The sequence below is a fragment of the Esox lucius genome, chromosome 16 (assembly GCF_011004845.1).
Source record: "Esox lucius isolate fEsoLuc1 chromosome 16, fEsoLuc1.pri, whole genome shotgun sequence".
Lineage (NCBI taxonomy): Eukaryota > Metazoa > Chordata > Actinopteri > Esociformes > Esocidae > Esox > Esox lucius.
This window is the reverse complement of record NC_047584.1, coordinates 1,951,955-1,974,775: the sequence shown is the minus strand read 5'-3', so window position 1 is coordinate 1,974,775 and position 22,821 is coordinate 1,951,955. Positions and strand designations below refer to the sequence as shown.

At 38.8% G+C, this 22,821-nt stretch overlaps 1 protein-coding gene across 8 annotated transcripts in view; it reads right to left on the bottom strand.

The window, feature by feature from the left end:
- dachd (dachshund d) overlaps positions 1 to 10,612 on the bottom strand; it is a 200,529-nt gene extending 189,917 nt beyond the window's left edge. For all 8 annotated transcript variants that reach the window (XM_010904272.3, XM_010904273.3, XM_010904274.3 and 5 more), the window contains exon 1: positions 9,820 to 10,612. In XM_010904272.3, the coding sequence (XP_010902574.1) occupies positions 9,820 to 10,364 (545 nt within the window). In that variant the 5' untranslated portion in view covers positions 10,365 to 10,612. The remainder of the gene's footprint in view (positions 1 to 9,819) is intronic.
- Between the last annotated feature and the right edge of the window lie 12,209 nt (positions 10,613 to 22,821).

Here is a 22,821-nt window from a genome sequence, read left to right as displayed (position 1 = left end):
CAGCATATGGAATAAAATAAGAAAAAATAACTAAATAAGCAATTTATACGTTTCAAGAATGATATTTGGTCAAAAACCTGATTGTAGCTTTTCAGCTTCTTTCTTTAAAGCCCTTTGTGCCCGTTTTGTGAAACTTTTAAGCTTCTATACGTACAGTAACGAGAATCCTTGCAGCTGTACTCTCATCTGTTTGGCTGACCATGTCTAGGTTGAAATATATAGTTTCCCCAGGAGAGTTGGGTGTCATGTCTCTGAGAACCCAACTGTCACTCTTAAAGTGCAGTGTAGTGATAGCTGGGTGCAATCATGGTCCTACAGGGCTTTTTCAAAAGATCAGTCCACGGTTAAAACAACAACGATGCATTCTCCACCTTGTAACCAACTGAGAGATTGGGTAGGAGAACTCAAATTCCTAAACGTAGCTATAGATCCGAGCCTGGACCAAAGAATAGCTTTAACAAGTAGTAAGGTAGTGTCCATTCTTAATTCTAAAAAGCATACTGTACATTGTGGTTTCTGATGGGGAACAACAAATAAATTAAATTCAATATGACATTAAGAATATTCTCCTAGAAGCAAGTTATTGAGGCATTATTTTTTTGTAAATCTCACTGAATTTGAAGAGAAAGTATGATGGATCAGGGGGTATTGTGGGGTCGATGATAGGCAAAAATGTGTTTAATGATAGATAAAAATGCACTGCGAGCTTAAAATTGTAACCATTTGGATGACTTTTACTTCTAAGTATAAAATCCAAGCAAAGCTCCACATGCTTGATTCCATTATGTGAAACCAACTCATTTGTAGGGCTCATTGAGGGAGAAAACCTGCAGCAGGAAATGACATCGTCCCTCGCTCCTCTCTCCTCTCATCTGTTGTTAGCTATAGAGAGAGCAGAGCAGAGCAGAGCCTCCAACAGTATCTATTAGAGCCCCTGATTCTTATCTAATCTTTACCTGGCGCTCGCCTGGAAAAGGCCTGAAGCTAATGACACTTGAGACCAGTACCACATTCTATGGCTGTTCAAAGCATCTGCACACTCAATACCTTCTGACGAAAACAAGAAATGAGCCCCTAAAGCCATTTATCTAAAGACTGAGGACTTGATTCCGCCAAGACCGCTGATTCATGATCGTTTATTCAAGTCAATTTGGGTGAATTGAATTATAACTAATGACGTGCCTAAATATTGTTTTGGTTAGTGGAGATGATGATTCTCTGTGGAAGCAGCTGGCAGGAGACTCTGATGTAGTGTGAAGTAAAAAGACTCCCCAAGGTTACGTAGAAATACACATGAATTAGATAAGAGATGAAGATTGGAAATGAGACAGATATTTAACCGTGTGGTGAGAGCCATGGTGATAGGTGGCAAGGTGTACTCCAAATTCAAATTTCTCTTTCCAGTGCAAACAAACTGGCCTTTAAGTTACAGAATAAAATGCAAGATATACAGTACTTATCTAAGTTTGCATAATAATTTCCATAGCGTTTAAATTTACACTGGCATGTCGTTGACATACCATGCAGGATTGTGGCCTTCATTCATGGTAAAACTGAGCATATGCGTTTGCATTGCATAGAAACTTGATAATGATCCGACAGAATTATATTCACACTTGTAAAACTCAAGGAGGACTCAATCGAAAAATGTGGTGCATGCTAGCTTGGATGGTGGCATCTCGAGCTATCAATATCTGCAAGCACACACAACAAAATCATCTAGCGTCTCTAGTCTTCATCAATATGTCTTGTAGGAGCTTGCTTAGGCTAGTGCATAATCCAGTAACAGAAATCCAACAATGCAAAATGTACACTGATGAGCCAAAACATTATGACCACCTGCCGAATATACTGTTGGTCCTCCACGCATCGCCAAAACAGCCCCGACCCATGGAGGCATGGACTCTAGAAGACCCCTGAAGGTGTCCTGTGGTATCTGTAAACATATAAGTTTACTGGTAGAGGTCTTTGCGAACACACCTGTAAAAGTGGACAGTGGACAGGGAAGATCCACTAAAATTCTACCCTGAATAAAACAAAACGAAAGTCACCTGACATTTGCGTGTCCAAGAAATATAACACTAACCTATAAATAACAAATACTTACTTAAAAAAACTTTACCCCTGAGAATACTTATTTTTTTTATACTCCCAATAAGAACAAGCTTACCATTACCACAATAAGACAGAGAAATGTTGCTAATCAAAATGGATTTACTAGTTGGAATACCAACCTAGTACAAAGAGTATTTTTGTCTGATTACATTCTCTTGCTTTATTGCTCTCTCCATTAATAAGGAAAAAGAAACCATAATCTCTATACAGTGGATTACTTTGTTCAAAAGTAGGGCACTAATCTATACAGGGTGACATTTGGGACCCATAGGCTCTGGTAAATACATGAAATAGGACTGGGAGGGCCACAAGTGGCTCAGTTGTTGCATGGTGCTTGTAATTCCTGGGTTGTGGGTTGAATTTCTTTAGGGCAGAGGAGAGAGAGTCAAGAATGTCTTCTAAATTACTACAAGGTTAAAGATGTAAATGTAAATGGCTCAGAAGTAGTGTACCATATATGGAATATTGTACCATTTTGGATCTTTCCTTATTATCTAGTTTGGGGGTTAAAAGAAAAACATTGATACTGCAGGAATAACACAGAAGTGTTTATTCAGAAGAAGATTCATCATTGATAGCCCCTTTGCAAAAATAAAAAAGAAGTGGGGGAGGAGGGGAAATAAAATAAAAAAACAAGAGGACATTTGCGGAATCCCATCTGAGATTCCATCCCTGATGGGTTCCTCTTCCTGTCAAGTCAGACGAGAAATGAAGCTGGGGAAAATTAACTCCTGATATGGCCACGGTGAATTAGACAGGGAGAGAGAAGAGAGAAAGTAAGAGAGTGTGTGTGCGTACGTGCGTAAGTTTTCTTGTGTGTGTGAGAGGTAAAAAAGAAGACAGCCAACACTACACACTTTTTAAGTATTCTAGCCTTGTCATTTTCAATTTTCTGCTCTTTGGACATGCTTGTATTCAGATTCCAATACATCTATTCCTCATATCAATCCTAATTAGACAATCTAGGCCTGCGAAGCATGGGAGCGCGCATTTTTGCATAATTTAATCATAAATACTGATACATATTTCCAAATGCATTTGTACAATTATCTTTTCATCCTTGGGGCAAAATAATTAATATGATTAGGCAATACATTATTTATTTTTTTAAAGATGGAAGAAATAGGGGGAAACCAGCAAGTGCACACTCTTTTAAAACTCCCCAGCTTTGGGCTATATGAAAAATTAATTAATTTTGCAGGAAAATCAATTTCTCTATGTGACCATATTAGACAGAGACTGGGCTAGGGCCCGGGCATTCGTTCTCCAATCAGGAAATCTAATCTGCTCTCCTTTAACTTCTGTCACTAGCATTTAGCATCCTGGAACAAGTGCCAGTGACTTCCGCCATGGCTCCCTAAAATGTCCCAGGAACATGCGGGAGACTGGTGTCTAAAGACCAGCCACAGAGAATTTAGTTGAACAGAGTGGAGGAGGAGCAGAGATCAGAGGGGGGAAAAGTTAGGGGCTTCCTGTGGGAATGGGGTTTTGATCATTCAGTTAGATGGTTGGGTTTAGTAAAAACAGTTATTGTTATAGTTTCTAAATATGTTGAGTGATTTAACCTCAGTGTTGTATTATTTATGGCATTCTGAAAACAATGGTACTAGCGCTGCTAACAACCATCCATCCAGTAAAAGCATGCAAATAGGCTGAGCCTGGATAGTTTCTGCATCCAAAAGGCAAATGAACAATGCAAGCCTATTTGCCATGCAAATCAGCCTAAATCCAGCAATGAAATTAGCCAAATATCAAACTAGGTCTCCCTTTTGAAAAGATAACAAGTGCAATTTGGATAATTAAGCATTCCGAACGTTCACATATACATTTAACTTTTTTTTAGGATATGAAGAGCAAACTGAGTCAAGTCCATTCAACAAATGCGCTGTTCAAGGGGACGCAATTTGTTAGCATTACAAAAAAACACCATGCCACCATCTGCCAGATGCACCGGTAATTTGAACATGCAGCTAATCAAATTCAACGGTGCAGACAATAAATAAAGGATTTTATTTCCCTATCTATAAGAACAAAACAGCATGAGACTAGAATTTTGGGGTAAATTTCACTTTCACGAAAGTGCTTGAGTGAATCTTTGTTTTTAACAAGCCTCAAAACATCCTTTTCTTGCTCTCTCTCTCTCTCTCTATTCTCTCTCACTATATAGTATCTCTATCGCCCTCTCTCTAATCAGGCATCTGTCACTCTGCTGTTTTTGGAAGTTATTATCGCCTCAGCTCCCTCTTGGATGTGGTTGCCGGGTGACGGGTATCTTAGCACCCACTCAGACTAGGGAGTGATTTGAATCGGATCCAGAAATCTCCCCTGAGTACCTGTAAACACGGCCGTGCCTCGTTGAAAACAAATATATTAGAAGAGAGAGCTCAGCAGTGAGAGAAGAGGAGAGAGGGAGTGAAGGGAGAGATGCAGGGAGAACCAGAGGGAAGAGTGTAGACAAGCTGGCACCTTAGCACCAACTCACACTGAGAGCTAAACAAAACAATTACAGTGATTTGCAAATATGCTTGTTTAAGTATAAACACAGCAAAATAAAAGAGTCAGGGTTGGGAGGGTGATTTGGTTATGTCTGGCAAGAAAAAATACAGTATCCTACCAATGCCACGCAGCCATGTCATTGAACCTAAACCTTGCTGCTGTCTAGCGTCTCAGAGTTAAAACAACGGGAAACATTTCACTTTTAGGGGGAGGGGGGAAATCTATTTAAAAATGGCCTGTAAGTGAAAAGCAAGTTCCATTCCCAGTGGGGTGAGCAGAGCGTCGTCTGGGGCATTAGTTTGTCTAACCTTCAAGGCTAGTCAATGATTGTCAATTAACCGCTGCATTTCTGCCCCGCCGCCAGATAGCCTACGTCCAACCCCAACCTACCAATGAGACGGCTGTGATAATAACCTTTTCCTGGAGTTCAAAAGTCATGGTCACACTGTCAGTACTGAACCAAACGGGAAAACTAGTAGTTGAAATCTGATGTCGCTCTTTCTCTAGGCCTGTTATGATAATGATGTTCAGCGATGTGTGGGAGGAGATCTGGCATATTGGCTGAGCCAGGATCTGTGTCTGTGTGAAGGAGCGGAAGGGATGGTCGTTTATGTTTATTTATTTGGATCAGCATTAGCCAACGCCATAGCGACAGCTAGTCTTCCCGGGGTCTGACACTTAGCGGGAAAGACATTTCGGGCAAACAAATCTGAACTATTTACATACATTTAACAAATATATTTACACGTATACAATACAGCAACATAGAAATATAAATTGAACTGTGATCTGGGGTCAGAGTAGGGCTAACCCAGTAGACACAGTTAGAATAGAGATTTCACTGGTCCAGGATCTGTCTGTGACCAAGGTAATCTGGCAAGAATCCCTTGAAAGTGCATGAATCAGAGTCCAATAAATAATTGCACTCTGTGCACAAATAAATAACATCTACAGTAGCATATATGCAGCTCATATGTGACGGGAGTAAGCACACCTACAATGTATGTACTGCTAGGTAAATACCACATTAATACCCTCAGAAAAGCAAGATTCCAAAATATAGCAAGGGGAAAATAATAGGTAAAGAATTGCTAAATATGGGTTGGAATCCACTGTAAATCAGAGACACCTTGCTAGACCCAAAACAACTCAATGGCTTGCAAATTAACCATTGTGATTGGTTGATATACTGCAAAAAAACGTATCATTGCTAATCATGTGATCCCAAACAGGTTGTTTGTTAACTTCTGAGAAATCACTGCATCCACTGGCTCAGCCTAGCTAGGGCAATTAATAAACCCTATCATATCTGCCAAGCATCTAGGAATTACTTGTCATTGCTTCTAGCCTATAAATTAGGTTGCAACAATGGGCGTTTGTACAAACGTAGCTGTCTGACTTTCAAACCTTTAAATCATTATTTTAATTTTGGATAGCGATCTCTGTGGCTTTTTGACAATTGCAAAATCATGCATCAGCATACAGTTTATGGGCATACAAACTACAAATAACAGGAATATGGGAACTAAATACAGCAGATGTGTATTGATACTCTTGTTTCAGTTTGAACTTTTGAATGTGATTGCGTTTATCTGTGAATTTGGGCAATTGGGTTAGAAAGGCATGGTGGAAGAGCTTGCATAGCATCACTTAGTCGTAAGTGATTGAGAGAAACAATCGCTGTTATGACTACAATAATTATTTCCCTTATAAGCAGGGGCATAGGAGTGAGTTTTATATTGGGGGGACATTTTACATTTTCCACAATATTCTTTTATGGGGGGGTGCATTACCTGCATCTAACATTGGAGAGGGACATATCCCCCCATGCTCCTACACCCTTTATTATATGTAAAATAGTCTGGATTATGTGCTATAACCACTACAGACAGCACGACCCAAAAGCTGTCAACAATGCCTGGATGATTGCCCAATGTTCATTCCAACTCAAATGAATCCAATGGACGACCAGTCAATTTTGAACAATACCAGTACGAAAAGAACAAACGACCAGCTAGCTTGATTTGTGTTGGGATTATTTATTTTTTGAAGGAAACAGTGTCTGGCAGTCTAGCTATGCCTATAGCAACCACAAATTAATTAATGAACCACTAGTCAGTTTGAAAAATAAAAGCGCAAATCATACTCGGCCATCGCCTCATGCCTACGACAGCAGCAAAGCCATGGTAAAAAGTTGTGCATAATTGCTTTATTCCAAAGTGAGCACAATACAAGTATACAGCTGAAACATTTTCACCCAGGGATTGGCCTTGTCCTCATCAGACATCACAAACAAACAAAGCGTGGAACTAGCAGTGATGCCCTGTCTTTATTCACAAAGTGGCTGAAATGAGAGTGTCTGTTGTTTTAATACAATAGGCCCTGGATAGGAAAAAAGAGCCATGCGAAATAGCTATTGTACAGGAGTATTATGCGCTCTATTGTCACCAAAAACCGCCACTGTATATAAGAGTAGATCATCATTGTGAAAAGGACTAAAAAACAAAACTATGTCAGGCCACAAACACTAGTGTCGAGTAAACTGTATCATTGTCCCCCGCATATACAGAGCTACTTTTTTTGTTGACTACATAAAAAGCCCACAAACCAGCCTGTGCATGTATGTGCAAGACATTTTTTACTTTCCAGCGTAATATTACATTCAAAACCTCCCTGACCGAGCACTGTGCAAAAATAGACCCACAAGTTTATTTATATTTATATTTACAATATAAATGTACAATATTCTATACTCTGGTACTCTATAGAAGTTAGCTGCTGAGTATATTTAGTGGATGGGATACTTTGCCATCCTGCGGAAACTGCGTTTCAAACCCATGATATAATTATCAAAAGAGACAGGCAAGACAGGCAGGGTATATGTGCATGTGTCTGTGTGTGTGCACACATGAGTGATTGATTTCAGAGCTCCAAAGACCAGGAGGGAGAGAACCTGGCTGCTTTCGGGGACAATTACAGTGCTGTATGTGTGCCCATAATAGCCAGCCACTTTAGCGTCATTAAATAGACGCGAGGCACTGCATTATCCCTTAGCCCTTTCATCCCCTAGATCCTGCCTAGCCAGCCTCTGGTCCCTAGATCCATGTCTAAAACGCGGGGAGTTCAACCACACAGGTGTGTCCCCTGGAGAACTCACAGAATACAGGGCTTAGAGGTGGAGCCCTCAACGGGAATTTGAACGAGCGGGGTCTCAAAACTGCCCCAAAGCTCTTAAAGATAGGAAGGTAGCTGATCCGTTTTATTGGTCAGATTTGTGTAAATGCTGCATGTTTAGGGTGAAAACAAGTTGTATGGATGTAGTGCAAGACAGAGTGTAGACTGAAAGATGTGGATGGGCTCCTCAAAATACTATTTCAATACTTAGTAATACTTAGTAGAGCATATCAGGAAAAGCTGTGTAATTTGATAAAACTTGTGTTTTCCAACCTAAGAAATAGGCTGATGATCTTCAGTACACAGGGCTAAATGTCACAAAATGTAATGTTTGCATGATTTACTAAATTCAACAAAAACTTTGATATGTCCTGTACAGATTTTGATGAGAGCCAATGTAGGCCTGGTGACATTTCAGTACATTCATTTCAGAAACCTGATTTAATAGCAGCAGAAAATAAAATAAGTGGTCTTGATTATACTGTCTACAAAAAAAAAATCTAAAATGTAAACTGTATGTGAACTGACCCATAAATGCTGTTTGTTTTGACAAGAAAATGTGTGTGCGTGACGAAGTGAATTTGCATATTCATGTTTCCATATTTTATTTTAAAGCAAGTGTGTGTCTTAGAGCAAAATACAATAACAATATTCACGGACAAACTCAACATCCTCAAATACACCATTACTATAGTGCCTAACATTATACCTAACTGACACTGCGACCACATGTTGTTGTTTTCCTTAAATAACTCTCTCTTCTAACTCGTCTAAAAGACCTATCTCTGCACATGTTATACTTTCCATTTAAATTTCCAGCTCATTTCATGATGGGAGATCAATATTAAATCAATCATAATGACAGATTAGATGGCATATTAGACCAGACTCAATCCAACCTATCAGTTTGAGCAATACATCACAGCATATGAGCAACAGGACACTAAAAATGGCTTTTAATCAAATATTGATCTCCACCTAAATCTCTCCTCCATAAAATCATCATACACATTAGCATGGCTGGGGGGAAAACCCAAGTGTATTGTGTAATGAGGGATAATGCATTAAGTGATAAACATAAATGACCAACCTTTGAAATAAGAATGTTTGGGGGAAACTAGCTGAGTTTGAAATCATATTAGGCCTATTAATAATTACTGAATTTATTTTATTTGTAACATATTTTAGATAATCTTTATTGTCAGTTTTTTTAATTTTTATAAATAAACAAAATAATGTATATTTATACACAAGGATAATGTAGCTTGAATCAGGTGAAATTTGTCCTAGGTACAAGCAAAATTCCCTATGGAAATAAAGTATCCATCTGATGCCAATTTGAATGAAATTTGAATTAAATAAGTTTCTATTCTTCATCAGTCTAATGTTTAAATATTGTTTAAGTATTTTAAAGTTCAACGAATTCAAAATACTTCAGCTACGACAAGGGAAACTGATATAGGATAACCTACTTTTATTTTAGTGTCATTTAAAAATAAAGCAGCTAATAACGAGCTTAATTTAGAGTGGAATTGGTTGGGCTCATGCACACAAAGTTGATGAGAGCTTTCCCTCCAGGCAATGATTTTCAACTTGCTGCGCGTTTTGGGTAGCTACCTGAATTTCAGGCCATGAAATTGATCACGTTTTAATATTTCCAACGCATTCAAATTTGAGTGTACGGTATATATATATGGATTGAGCAAGTCACTTAGCCAACTACCAAGCATTAACGCAACTGTCATCCACCTAACCACAACTTTTCTGAGGTGAGCCCTCGCCATGTCCACATATTTTTTCCACTTTTAGCCTACTAAAGAATCCACAACGGCGCAACATATATTAGACCGATTTTATATTATAGAACATTGAAAACATATTGAGTCGTTATTGCAGTTATTAATGACTCAAAAATTAACAACAAAATGTAAAAATCGATCTCCCATTCTATAACATCGATTCCACCTGGACGCGCTATTGGTTCAGTTGCGTAGTACATTTTAGATCAAATTCAACATGCATGTCTCCACTCACCTCGCATTGGTACAATCGTTGTACAAAGTCTCAAAATCTTTTCTGGAGATGAGTTTGCAGCGGTTGACTCCCGGCTGGATGGCCCCCAGCCCTCGCAGGATGCGGACCTGCTCCACATTGCACACCACCGGCGTGATCTCCAGTCTCTTCAGCTTGGTATACACGGTGTGCAGTCCTCCAACCAGGTGCTTCAGAAACAGATCAAAAGCCTGGGGCAGGCAGATGAGTTCGCAACCATCTACGGTAAAAGACGCCACCTTTGCCCCCCGCAACTCGACCATTTTACACTCGTTGTTCTGCGGGGTGTTTTCAACAGGCGACGGGGTAGAGTAAACTGGCTTGCTTGGCAGAGTCCCGGTCGGGGTCGGGATGCCGGGGCTACTGTTGGCGATGAGCTCGGAGCGAAACAGGTTCTGGCCGGAGGGGGCCATAGATGGAGACGGGGACGAAGTTGTCGACGGCGGGGATGTGGTTGTTGAAGGAGTGGAGATTGAAGGTGGCTGGACCAGAGGGATTGGCGGGATTAAAGCAGCCGGTATGGCCATGGTCACCTAGGGGAAGAAGAGTAAGTTCAAAGTATAAAACCCAATCCTGCAGAAAAAGTGCGGCTGTCGAGAAACCCCAAATGCAAGAATCCACGGGAGTTCAGCTCCTCTGACGTGTTTGGGAGGAGAAAAAGATGCTGAAAAGACGTGGTGAGTGAGGGTTTAGGCTGTGCCCGGCGGGACAACGATCAAAGATAGTAGGAGGAATGACAGGAGGAGAATGAACTGAAAAGTGCGGCTCTGGTACGCTCTGTGGATAAGTTGTTGTTGTCACAAGGTACAGAGTGGGAGGAGCTAGGCGAAAGTGAAAACCTTTGCAGAACATACAAACACCGTTCAAATATTTTTACTATATTTTATTAAATCATTATGACACGTCATTCTTTTATACGAGGTTATTCATATTAAACACTTTCAGTAGATATAGTAATAGATGATTACATGTTGTTTACGGCTGTTAAGTAAACTTGGTAACTTATCTAGACCCTAGTTTCAATCAATTACAAAGCTATTTTTAAAAGCACTTGTGAAAACTGTTGACAACAGTACTTGCCACACCTTTTAGACTAGTATACATTTGCAAATCGCAGTTTAATCTAATTATGTCAATACAATTGTGCACCAGCTATCTAGATACAAATACAGGATATGAAAACCTATATCATAGATGAGTAGGCTACTCTTTGAAAGGTGAAGTGCGAAATGGACTGATAACACGGTTTGCTTCCCATGCATTCACTTCCCTAAAATGTACACCTTTCAAAGAGGCGCTATTAGTATAACATATGGTATGTTGCCATACAAGTGACAAATTCGACTAAGATTGCCTATAAGTTGTGTGAAAATACTATGCACTTAATAAAAACAGTCAAAGATGTTATGATGAGTTTACTGCTTTCTTATAGAGTTAATGTTTTGGTTATTCAAGCCAATATGTGTCACACTGAACTATAAGATGGAGTTTGAAGAGCTCTACCTTAAGTGACAGTACTTCAAACTCTAGCATACTTCAGGTAGTAATGAATTCCCAGGTGTGAGAGTGAGTGGTTTTGATGACATGGTATAATGGACACATTCCATTTTTGTGGACCTGTTTTTGCACAACAACACCATACAACCAGTGGCTAAAAATCCAAGCATGCATATTTAAAACTGGCTGCATCATTGGCCTCATTTGATACTTATGTAAAGCTACAGCCAACATGATTATCAAGCTATTTTCTTCACTTTAACATATGTCAAAGAGATTATTGTCTATTGAATTTCCACATGGGAAACCCAAACAATTAGTATACACTTATTTTGGTTAAATTACATTAGTTAGAAATAAAATAAGTTCATAAGCAATGTGGTTTGATTAACATCTAAACATGCTATCTAAAGTCACGGTTGAGTAAAATTTAGCAGCTTTAGTGACTAATTTGTAAGCCAATAATAGATCATTCATAAGGCATGTGAATTGTTTGTTAAGCATATTCTGGGTAACACAAAGTGTGTCCTGGTTGTGTGTCAGATCAGTGAGAAGAAAAACATGTGATATTTCAAAATTATCATTCATGCAGAGGTAGCATGTAGTGTAAAATCAATGGCTGCTTAATATTCAAAGCCAGGCCATCCATTTGCCCTTTATGTTGCTAACCTTTCACTTAAATATGCACCGTATTAAGATTTCATTATATACAATGAATGTCACAATAGTTTCCCCACTATGTTTGCATGGGTTAACTGCAAATCATTGCACTTGTAACATCAGAAAAATGACTCACATTAGTGCTCTTGAAGAGCAAAAAATAGACCGGGAGGCGAAAATAAATAAATAAAATATATTTAAAGCTTTAAAAGCACCACAGGACACTTGTGATGTTTTAAATCCAAAGGCCTCTTAACAAGCAGGGTGGGCCTAACCTTATAAATCGGACCCCAGTTATCAAAACAGTTCCTATAGAAAAAAGCTCACATATTGTGTGATAACCACTGCTATTCTCAGTCCAATTCAACTGTCCAGCTGAAGGATGTGCAGTGTTGTTTGTGCTTGTAGCTCTATCACGGCTTACAAGCTGCCAAGATAACTTGAATGGAGTACTTACCACTTGTAGAGAACATGGTATGTTTTCTTTATGTCAAGACTTGAAAAGTATTCCAGGAACATGAAATGTATGAGTGCACATTGGCAGGAAACACATTCCATATTTCTTTCTCCTGTATTTCAAACAGCAACAATGAATTTCCTTCGTATAAATGCCAGTCTGTCATGCTTCTCTTTGGCAAGCAATGTTTTGTGGGTTGAAATAAGATGGAAACTGGTTTTGTCCACATTAAATTACAGTAATTGATTGTGGAAAGCATACTGGGTCATTGAGTGCTTGTTGTCATTTCTTCCAATTACAACTAGAAGGTAGCGTTGCATTGATCAACTCTGACAATCGTCATGGCATATATTTGGTTGCCAGTCTTTGCATACTTTGTTGAGTTTCTTCAAGTACATGAAAGTCCAGAAAATTATAGTGTTGCAAACAAATGAGTACTGTCCAACTGTAATCACCCTAAAACTGATGTATGGCATGGCATCAGCAAAGTATTTAAATATGTATAGATATGAGACAAGATTTCTGCATGATCAATGACACCATATATTGTTTGATGTAATAATTTATTCACCCCATAAAGCTTTGATAAAACTATGTTGAAAAGCAATTTAAATGAAATTCATTTAAATGTCAATTCTTGTGGTTAGGATCTTTCTATAATTGGCTATTTAATTAAAATAATTTTCATAGTCATTAATACAGCCAGCAACTTGTAGTGCGCTGATGTGTTTTAATTACATGGTATTAACAAAATTGATATGCTTTAGAAAGCATGGTGAATAAGAAATAATTAGACCAATCATACATCATCCCCTTATGGACATTAAGTGTATCACAATATAATTGATGAATTCAAAAAAACAGGGAGATGTAAAACTTTAATTGTGTCGAGTTGGTGTACGCAACTCAGAACAAAGAATCAAATCAACCATATATTATATTTTAACTGCAATTTATTATTAGCAACATCACTTAGCACTTGGTGGCCAACCACTCTCCCCTACCATGATTACATGACATTTTCAAGCAGCACTGATCCAAAATGGCACTCTATTCCTTATATAGTGCACTACTTTTTACCAGAGCTTTATGAGTCATGGTCAAAGTTATGTACATTCTAGGGAATAGGGTGCTATTTAGAACAAAATGTTATTGTGTTGACTTCTAATATGTCTCTTCACCTAACATCCATTAATCACCCAACCACTCTTCTTCACAAAGCTAATGAGGGAGAAGTGGCTTCCAAATATTTAAACGTACAAATAATTTAGATGCTAGAAGTAAGGCCTGTATTGATCTTGAATATTTGTTTCTCCAAGGTTACATTGGCTTGACCTTATCTCTCCTGCGACAGTACCACCACCCGATACAGACGTTCAAGTCGAGATTAATGAAAAGAAGATAGTCGAAGAGAGAGGGATAACGATATCGCCAATGACTTGGGTTGGATTTCAGTGGCTGCTAAATATCCCTCCTTAATTCTTAACTGATTTCCTTGGATAGTTTTGTATGATAGATACTAATTATGTAAATATTCGGACACAAAGACAGTATGAAGCACACACAGCCTCACCAACATTGGTTGTCACACAGCTATCAAATTGTAAGCGAGGGAAAGGAACTCCTAAGCAAATACACTGATGCTTACCAGTATGGTAAAATGTCTGCCTCTTGACTTAAACCTTCTCTGCAATATCTTCCACTTCATCACAATAAGTTTGCCTATTGTACCTGTGCAAACAAAAAATAAAAACATTGTCATGGTCACATCATAACACTAAGTCTCAGATAAAATTAAAGTTTAGGTATTTACCTTCTCAATATAGTCTCCACTGATCAATGCTTTAAAAAAAGGAGATAAGGAATGGAGAACATTGAGGAGAACAGTCAAATGGGGCCTTCAGGGAAGATTATAACTTGAATTGGTGGAAATGAAGTCCACATGCTCCAGTGGTGTTGTTGAAAACCAGCAGCAAGACACATTTTTTATGCCAATCACACCCATCTTATTCATCCTCACTATCATCATCAATGAAACTTTGAAATCAATTGAAATTGAAATCAATCAGCATTTATTTGCAGGTCTGTTCCGTTTCTGTGGGTTCAGCCTTTTTGGAAATGTCTTTACTTTTTTCTATTGTTTTTTACAGAGTAATATGTCCAGAGGGAGCACAGCTAGTTCAGCGAAGGAATACCTACCTGGAATTGGCTTAGAGATCTAATATTGTGGTCAATTTAAGTGAGTCAGTGTACCCACTTTGTCTACCTACCCACCACTCCAGCCTGTTTGGTTCTGTCTGTTTCTGCTGGGGGATTGGTAATACAAACCTTGCCATAGGTATTTAAATAGACCTGACACCTCCTGTCTGAAACTTAAAAGACTAGAGTTGTTCTCTATCGCTCAATTGTGTGGAAGTAGATTTGTATCACACAACAGACAAACCCTGTGACTATATCACTCCTCAAAAGAGGTCACCACAATCAGAATCAGAGTTTTATTGCCAAGTAAGTTTCATAACAAACTAGGAATTTGTTCTGGTGTGTTGGTGCAGCAATTTTATACAAAAGAAATAAAAACAAGTAAGAATGGTGGACTGAGCATTAATAAATTACTAACAATATACTAAAAATATGTTTTAAAAAATATGTAAGGCCTAAGAACTGTCCAGTTGAGGGTTGTGTGAATATGTGGGGAGGGGTTATAGATTTGTCAGTGTGAAAATTGCAGACCTTACAGATACACAGACCTGCAATTAATACACACATAATGGCCCCACCCTTTTAACCTCATACACCTGTATTTCATTGAATGCCATGCATCTTCTAATGATATGCTGTATGCATCTCAAACCTGGGTTCAATATTACATTAAATAATTTCAAAGACTTTGACTGGGCTTTATTGGTCTCACCTGGAGGAGACCATTAAAAAAAAAAGAATGTAAACCACAGCCATATTGCATTGCAAAGTGAAAGCAAAAGCCAATTTGTGTTTTCTCCCTATACCAATATGGTCAAATGTAATTGTATCTATGTCTTGGTATCATTCCAACAAGTTATAATGGTTTTGATAGATTTGAAGATTGTGGAAGGTAGGAAGGAGGGTACCCTCACAGAGGACCTCAAGCTTTTGGCAGGCATCTGTTCCAATAAAAACTAGCGCGATAAGACTGCTCACGATGCCTCTCCGGTCCCAAGCAATGCTGGCCAATTTGCATTGCCCATACAGTGTTTCTCAACCCTGCCCTGCATGTTTTAGACCTCTCCCAAGAAAATGAGAAATGGACCTGGTTCGCCATACTGGTAGAATAACATTGTTATTTACCATAAAAATTCAAGTTCAATTCATAAATGTTGTTGTGAGCACCATTGCAAGAATGCAGTCTTAAATATGAAAAGGGCTGTCATGGTCACTTCACACACATTAGTCTGCACTCATCCCCAATAAATGATTAGCAGTAATGAAATAGATATTTCTTTTTACCAATTTGCTCAATGGAATGCGCTGTTCAGATCTGATTTACATATGCTAACTGGCAAGTCAGCCAACCCTTATTTTCTGTAATTTCTCTGTAATCTCATGTCTATACATATTTAAAAGGTTTTAAATATAAAAACGTTGAAAAGAAAAGGTACATTATTTTTTATAAAAAATTGGGTGGGAGATTTAAAAAATGTATGTATGGTAATAGTTTTCCATAACAATTTTTCATGTAATATCAAATTGATACATATTTTTTTTCTTTACCAGAAGGCAAACAACGTAACTACAACTTTCTAGTCAACACTTCTGAGAAGACTATAATCAGTCCTTTTAACAAAAATTAAAAGGTTATATAATGTAGATGATGAAAATAATAAAGCGTAAACTACAATTAAAAAGTTTGGGGTCATTTACAAATGTCCATGTTTTTTAAAGATAAGCACATTTTTCAAATTGATCACAAATACATTGTAGACACTGTTAATGTTATAAATGACTATTGTAGCTGGAAACGGGCATACAAAGGCCCATTATCGGCAACCATCAGTCCTGTGTTGCAATGGCACTTTGTGTTTGCTAATGCATGTTTACAAAACCCTTTTGCAATGATGTTAGCACAGCTGAAAAATGTTGTGCTGATTAAAGATGCAATAAAACTGGCCTTCTTTAGACAAATTGAGTATCTGGAGCATCAGCAAGTGGGGGTTCGATTACAGGCTCAAAAAGTCCAGAAACAAAGAGCTTTCTTCTGAGAAATGAAAGCTAGTTTGTGAAACAGATGGCTCACAGGTACTCAACTGGCAGCTTCATTAAAAAGTACCCACAAAACACCAGTCTCAATGACAACAGTGAAGTGGCGACTTTGGGATACTGGCCTTATAGGCAGAGCTGCAAAGAAAAGGCTGTCTCAGACAAAAAAAAAATTATGTACATAGGCAAAAGACGAAAGACATTGGACAGAGGGGAAAATGTGTTATGGACAGACAAATCTAAGTCTGAGGTGTTAGGATCACAAAGAAGAACATTCATGAGACGCAGATCAACTGAAAAGATGCTAAAGGAGTGCTTGACGCCATCTGTCAAAAATGGTGGAGGCAATGTGATGGTCTGGAGGTACTTTGGTGGTGGTGAATTGTGAGATTTATACAGGGTAAAAGGGATCTTAAAGAAGGAAGACTTTCGCTCCACTTTGTAACACCATGACATACCCCAGGGGTCGGCAAGTAACTTTGGCCGTGGGCCAATTTTTTTTTTAGCCAGTACATGGCGGGCCAGCTACACAGAGTAGGCCTATGGATTCAAATTAAATCTCTAGTCTAAAAAAAAACTAAACAAATTAAATTAAAATAAAAAAATATAGTAAGCTACAATATTTACTGTGATGTGAATAATACATTTGTAGCTTACAATATTTTGACAGTGATCGGCTTCTTTTGAACACGGGGCCTTTAATTCCATGTCACCCACCTCATCACATGATATGTGTTGTATATGTGTTGTTACAAATAATTAGCGTGCAGAGTGAAGTTAGCTAGGATAAAATGTCTTTGTCCAAAAATCTTAAGAGGAAAGTTGATGACGAAAATAGAGTATTTAAAGAGGAATGGAAAGAGAGTTTTGCGTTCATTTTACCGGATTTCAAAAATGCAAAGCCAGTGTGTCTGATTTGCAAAGAAGTTGTCGCTGTTTGCAAAGAATATAACATAAGACGGCACAACGAGACAAAGCATGGAAGCTTCAAGGCTGCATATCCACTTCAATCAGAGGCAAGAAAGCGCAAAATTGAAGCGCTGGCACAAGGTTATGCTCAGGGCAGCAGGATCCTAATGCGGAGTTTCACATCGCAACAAAAAGCGACAAGTGCGTCTCTCAAAGCGTCTTGGTTGCTCGCACGAAACAACAGGCCTTTCACCGACGCAGAGCTTTTTAAAGAAGTCATGGTTGCAGTGTTGGAGGAATTGGCTGTCGACAAGTCCATGGATGGAATCATTGCCTCTGTCAAACAGGTGCCCCTTTCTGCAAGGACCGCTACCCGCCGTATAGAGGCGTTGTCTGATGCTGTGCAGGGAGTCGTTATCAGTGATCTCAAAAAGACTAATTACTTCTCCTTAGCGGTAGACGAGAGCACTGACAACACAGATGTTGCCCAGATGTGTGTCTTTGTCAGGTATTTTGATGGGAAGCAGTTTAGGGAAGATTTGCTGTCTCTTATTCCTTTGGAGGGGAACACCACTGGAGATATTATATTCACTGAACTGTCAAAAGTGTTTGAACGGCATTCATTGTCATTTGAGAAAGTCAACCTACTCGTGACAGACGGGGCTCCTGCTATGGTGGGTAAACACAGAGGTTTGGTGAGCAGGTTGAAAGAGATCGCCCCCCAAATGCATGGGCTGCATTGTCTTATCCACCAGAGTGTACTTTGTGCAAAGCTCAGTGGTGAGCTGAAGGCAGTTATGGATAAAGTAATGCGTGTCATCAATTTTGTCAGGGGTACATCAAGCACCCAGCACCGGCTTTTCCGGCAGCTTGTGGCAGATTCAGAGGAGGCCACCCACGACGATCTGCTGCTGCACAATGATGTGCGCTGGCTAAGCAAGGGCAAAGCGTTAGACCGCTTCTGTGCGCTACTGGGTGAGGTGAAGGCATTCCTTATATCTAGCAAGAGTAAGACAGCAGCAGATCACCTTGTCTTTCTGGAGGATGAGAAGTTCATGTCCAATGTTGCATTTTTAACTGACATATTTGGCCATTTAAACAATCTTAACATGCAGCTACAGGGAAAAGACAAAACCATCGTGGACATGGTTGAAAGGCTCCAAGCATTCACCGTCAAGCTGGGGTTGTTAGAGTCCGACATATCAACTGGCAGGCTTCTACATTTTAGTACACTAAAAACACAGGCAAGACGAGTGACTGGACTGATGGGAGACTTCATCAAGCAACTCCGAGCCAACTTCTCTTCTAGGTTGGAGGACTTTTCCGTCCCGAATGAAGTAATTGCTTTTGTGCGTGACCCTCTCACAACCCGACCTAGCGGAGAATTCTCCACCCTGGTCAAAACAATCCTCCCATCATTGGATGAGGCTAAATTTGAGATGGAGTTAATTGATTTCCAAACAACCTCTCTGATCAAAGATGCATTCAGATCTGCAGAGTCCCTGAGTGCCTTTTGGGTGGCATGCTCAGAGGAGTACAGCACAATCAAGAACCTTGCGTTTTATGTGTTGACAATGTTCCCTTCCACCTATACCTGCGAGTCTGCCTTCTCATCAATGAATGCAATAAAGACGTATGAGAGGAATCGACTGACACACACAAACCTTGAGAACTGCCTGCGGATATCAATAACAAATGTAACACCAGACATCCGAAGCATTGTAGCGAATGAAAGAGGGCAGTTTTCACATTAAGTGAGTACCTTATCAATAGCAACTTATATTTTATTGTCAGATAGCAGTTTGAATGTCACTAAAATGGTTCTGAAATATTATTCTTCATGTCGTTTCAGGTGGCTAGACCTCTGTAGCCTACCTGGACCTCCCGTTGTGTTGTCCGTAATCCATGTTCTATCCATATTTATTCCGAAGTTTTGTTTCTGTTCATGTGTGTCGCGCCGTGGCCAAAATATGTGCTACTGTTAAGCTGTTGTTGCCACACTTAGGCTACGACGCTACGTGTCTTATTCGAACCCATTTATTTTTTTTATTAGTATCCAATCTTTCGTCAAGCAACATTTCAGATTACATAAAAAATTGCTACAAAAAATGTTTGTTCTGCAGTTTTTTTTGTCTGTATGCGCCCGCAGTAGGCATAGCCTATATTCGTGTAATCATGTGTATCATTTTTAATTGTTTTTTTAAAATAAAAATAAGATGATAAAATTATTTCCTGAACTAAAAGGAAAAAACCCAGAATAACTCGTTCATTTATTTTTCACTTTTTATTATTTAAATTTAGTTTTTTTCGTTTTTCTTTATTTAAATTCTGTTTTGTCTTTATTTAAACTTTATTTTTCTATAGGCCTATTTAAATTTAGTTTTTAAATTTTTCTTTATATAGCTATATTCCGTTTTGTCTTTATTTAAATTTAATTTTTCTTTATTTAAATTGTGTTTCTTTTTATAAAAATTTTGTTTCTTATTTATTTAAATCTACCATTTCATTTACCCGTTTCAGTAATTTGTTAGTCAGAAAAATAATAGATTACCTTATTAAACGTATTGCTTAAGAAGTTAACAGACGCGCCACAGTTAACAGTGCAAGCGGTAAGCAGATTTTTGATCTGAGCACACAATCAGAAAATGGGAAAACGATTAGTTCAGGAAATAAATAATGGAGAGTCCTTTTTAATTTTTTTATTTTTGGTTTTAACAAAATAAAAACGATTGAAGGAATGATACACGGGGCCTATTTGTAAACCGTTATTGTGAAATTAAAATAGGCTGATAAAAAAAAAAAAAAACGGACTTCCAAAATAATCTGGCGGGCCAGAAAATATTACTGGCGGGCCAGTCTTGGCCCGCGGGCCGCCTGTTGCCGACCCCTGACATACCCTGTGGACAGGCTTTGATTGGAGCCAATCTCCTCCTACAGCAGGACAATGACCCAAAGCACAGCTCCAAACTATCCAATAACTATTTAGGGAAAAACCAGTCTGCTGGTATTCTGTCTATAATGGAATGGCCAGCACAGTCACCGGATCTCTACTCTATTAAGTTGTTGTGGGAGCAGCTTGACTGTACAGTATGTATGAAGTGCCCTAGTCAATCCAACTTTTGGGAGGTGCTTCAGGAAGCATGGGGTGAAATCTCTTCAGATTACCTCAACAAATTGACAACTAGAATGCCTAAGGTCTGCAAGGCGGTAATTGATGCAAATGGAGGATTCTTTGACGAAGGCAACGTTTGAAGGACACAATTATTATTTCAATAAAAAATTATATTTTCTAAACTTTTCTTTTCAAACTAATTTCATGTACGTTTTCATGGAAAACATTTTATTTTTTAAGAGACCCCAAACTTTTGAATGGTGGTGTATGTCGCTACTGGCTCGGCCAAGGCAAGGGTCCCATACCGCCTTGTGCACAGGTGGCAGGCAAATCTGGAGCTGCAGCTATCGAAGTGGAGCCTCTCATTCTTGGAATCGCTCTGAAAAAATAATCAGGCCTGTCCAGGTATTTCCGTTCTTCACATATTACAAAGCATTCTGTGTTTGAAAGAATGTATTGACTGGATCAAAGCACAAGGCAAGTATCGTTGCAGCATTGTAATTGTTAACTATTTTCCTACAGAGCACAAGCACTGCTAGTGAGAGTGAGAATAGAAGGCAAATAGAATATAATTTGCTCAGGCAAAAATTACATAGTATGCTATCTGCAACATCTGCACAATATGTAATGCACACAACATGACAGGAGAGCTTTTAGAGAGAATTTAGTCAGTGTTAAAAGAGTCAACACATCAAATAGGCCTACAGTAAGCTAATTAGGTGTATAAAAAAAGGTTAGTACCTGTAATGTGGGGCGGAGCAATTGAACCCAAATGCAGACTCAGTTACCTTATCCCTGTCTTGGAGTCTAAGGTATTTATTTGAAGGCATGGGAAGAGTTTGGGTAACCGTGATATATATATATTTTTTATATTGATATCATTTTGATAATACTATAATATCGTATTCACTAGGACAATTATATATTTTTCCAAAAACCCCTCTCCGTTTTTGGCTTATTGATGTCACCTATAGACAAACGATACATTATCTTAAACTACGAGTCTGGACCTATGGACTGGCGTTGAAATCAACTTGTTAGCCCCACTAAAACCCCCAAGAGTCACCCGCAAAGACGCACTGTTTTTGTAGCCTATTCACTTGGCGAACAGGACATCATATTTTTCCAAAAAACTCCTCTCGGTTTTTCGATAGCTTATTCATGTCACCTATAGACAAACAGTAAATGTGATTAAACTACGAGTCTGTACCTATACACTGGTGTTTGAATTAACACAAAGATGTGCAGTTTTTTTGTTGCCTACTCACTAGGTGAAAATTACACCCTCTGGGTTAGGCCTTGTGGATCTTTTGTTGATCTGTTCGTCGGGTTGCCTTTTCAGTATCTATTAAGTGTAATTGTTCCTTTTGGAAACTTAATTTTGTTTTATTTGTAGAATTATGGTTATAGACTCACTCTCCACCTCCCTACAATCATACTTTGAGTGTAATTATTTTGCCTAAAAAGAATCAAAACACACAAACAAATTTGAAGATTAATTTGACTGATTATTATTATTATATATATTTCTTTCTACAAATTTTCTATAGATATCGTTTTGGTGAATTATTTTGGCCATGATAATCATGTAGTAATAATCTGATATAGGAGTAGCTTCTGATCAGAGGGGAACGTTAAGACAGAACTGCACCTACCCTGGTTTTGGAGGCATCCACCTCCACGATAAACTAGAGTTCAGGTCCAGCTGAGTGAAGACTTGGGCAGAAGTAAATCGACACTTGAGGTCCAGGAGGGCTGCCTTGGTCTCAGAGGTCCAGTGGAACGGAGTGGAGGTGGAGGGGAGAATGGTGAGAGGTCCTGCCAGATGGCTGTAGTTGCAGATGAAATGTCTGTAAATAATGGAAAACCCCAGGAAATGTTGAAGCTGCTTCAGGGAAGAGGGTGCCGGCCACTCTGTGACTGCCATGACTTTGTCGGGGTCCATACTTCAACAACAGTATCAGCACACAGACTGGAGATTGTTCGCCACTCAAGCCAACCTTAACTCCCATATGGACATTGAAACATATGCTTCCTCCATTCTGGATTACATCAACACCTGTACCAATGACGTCACCGCCCATAAACTAAATAAAAACCTTCTCCAACCAGAAGC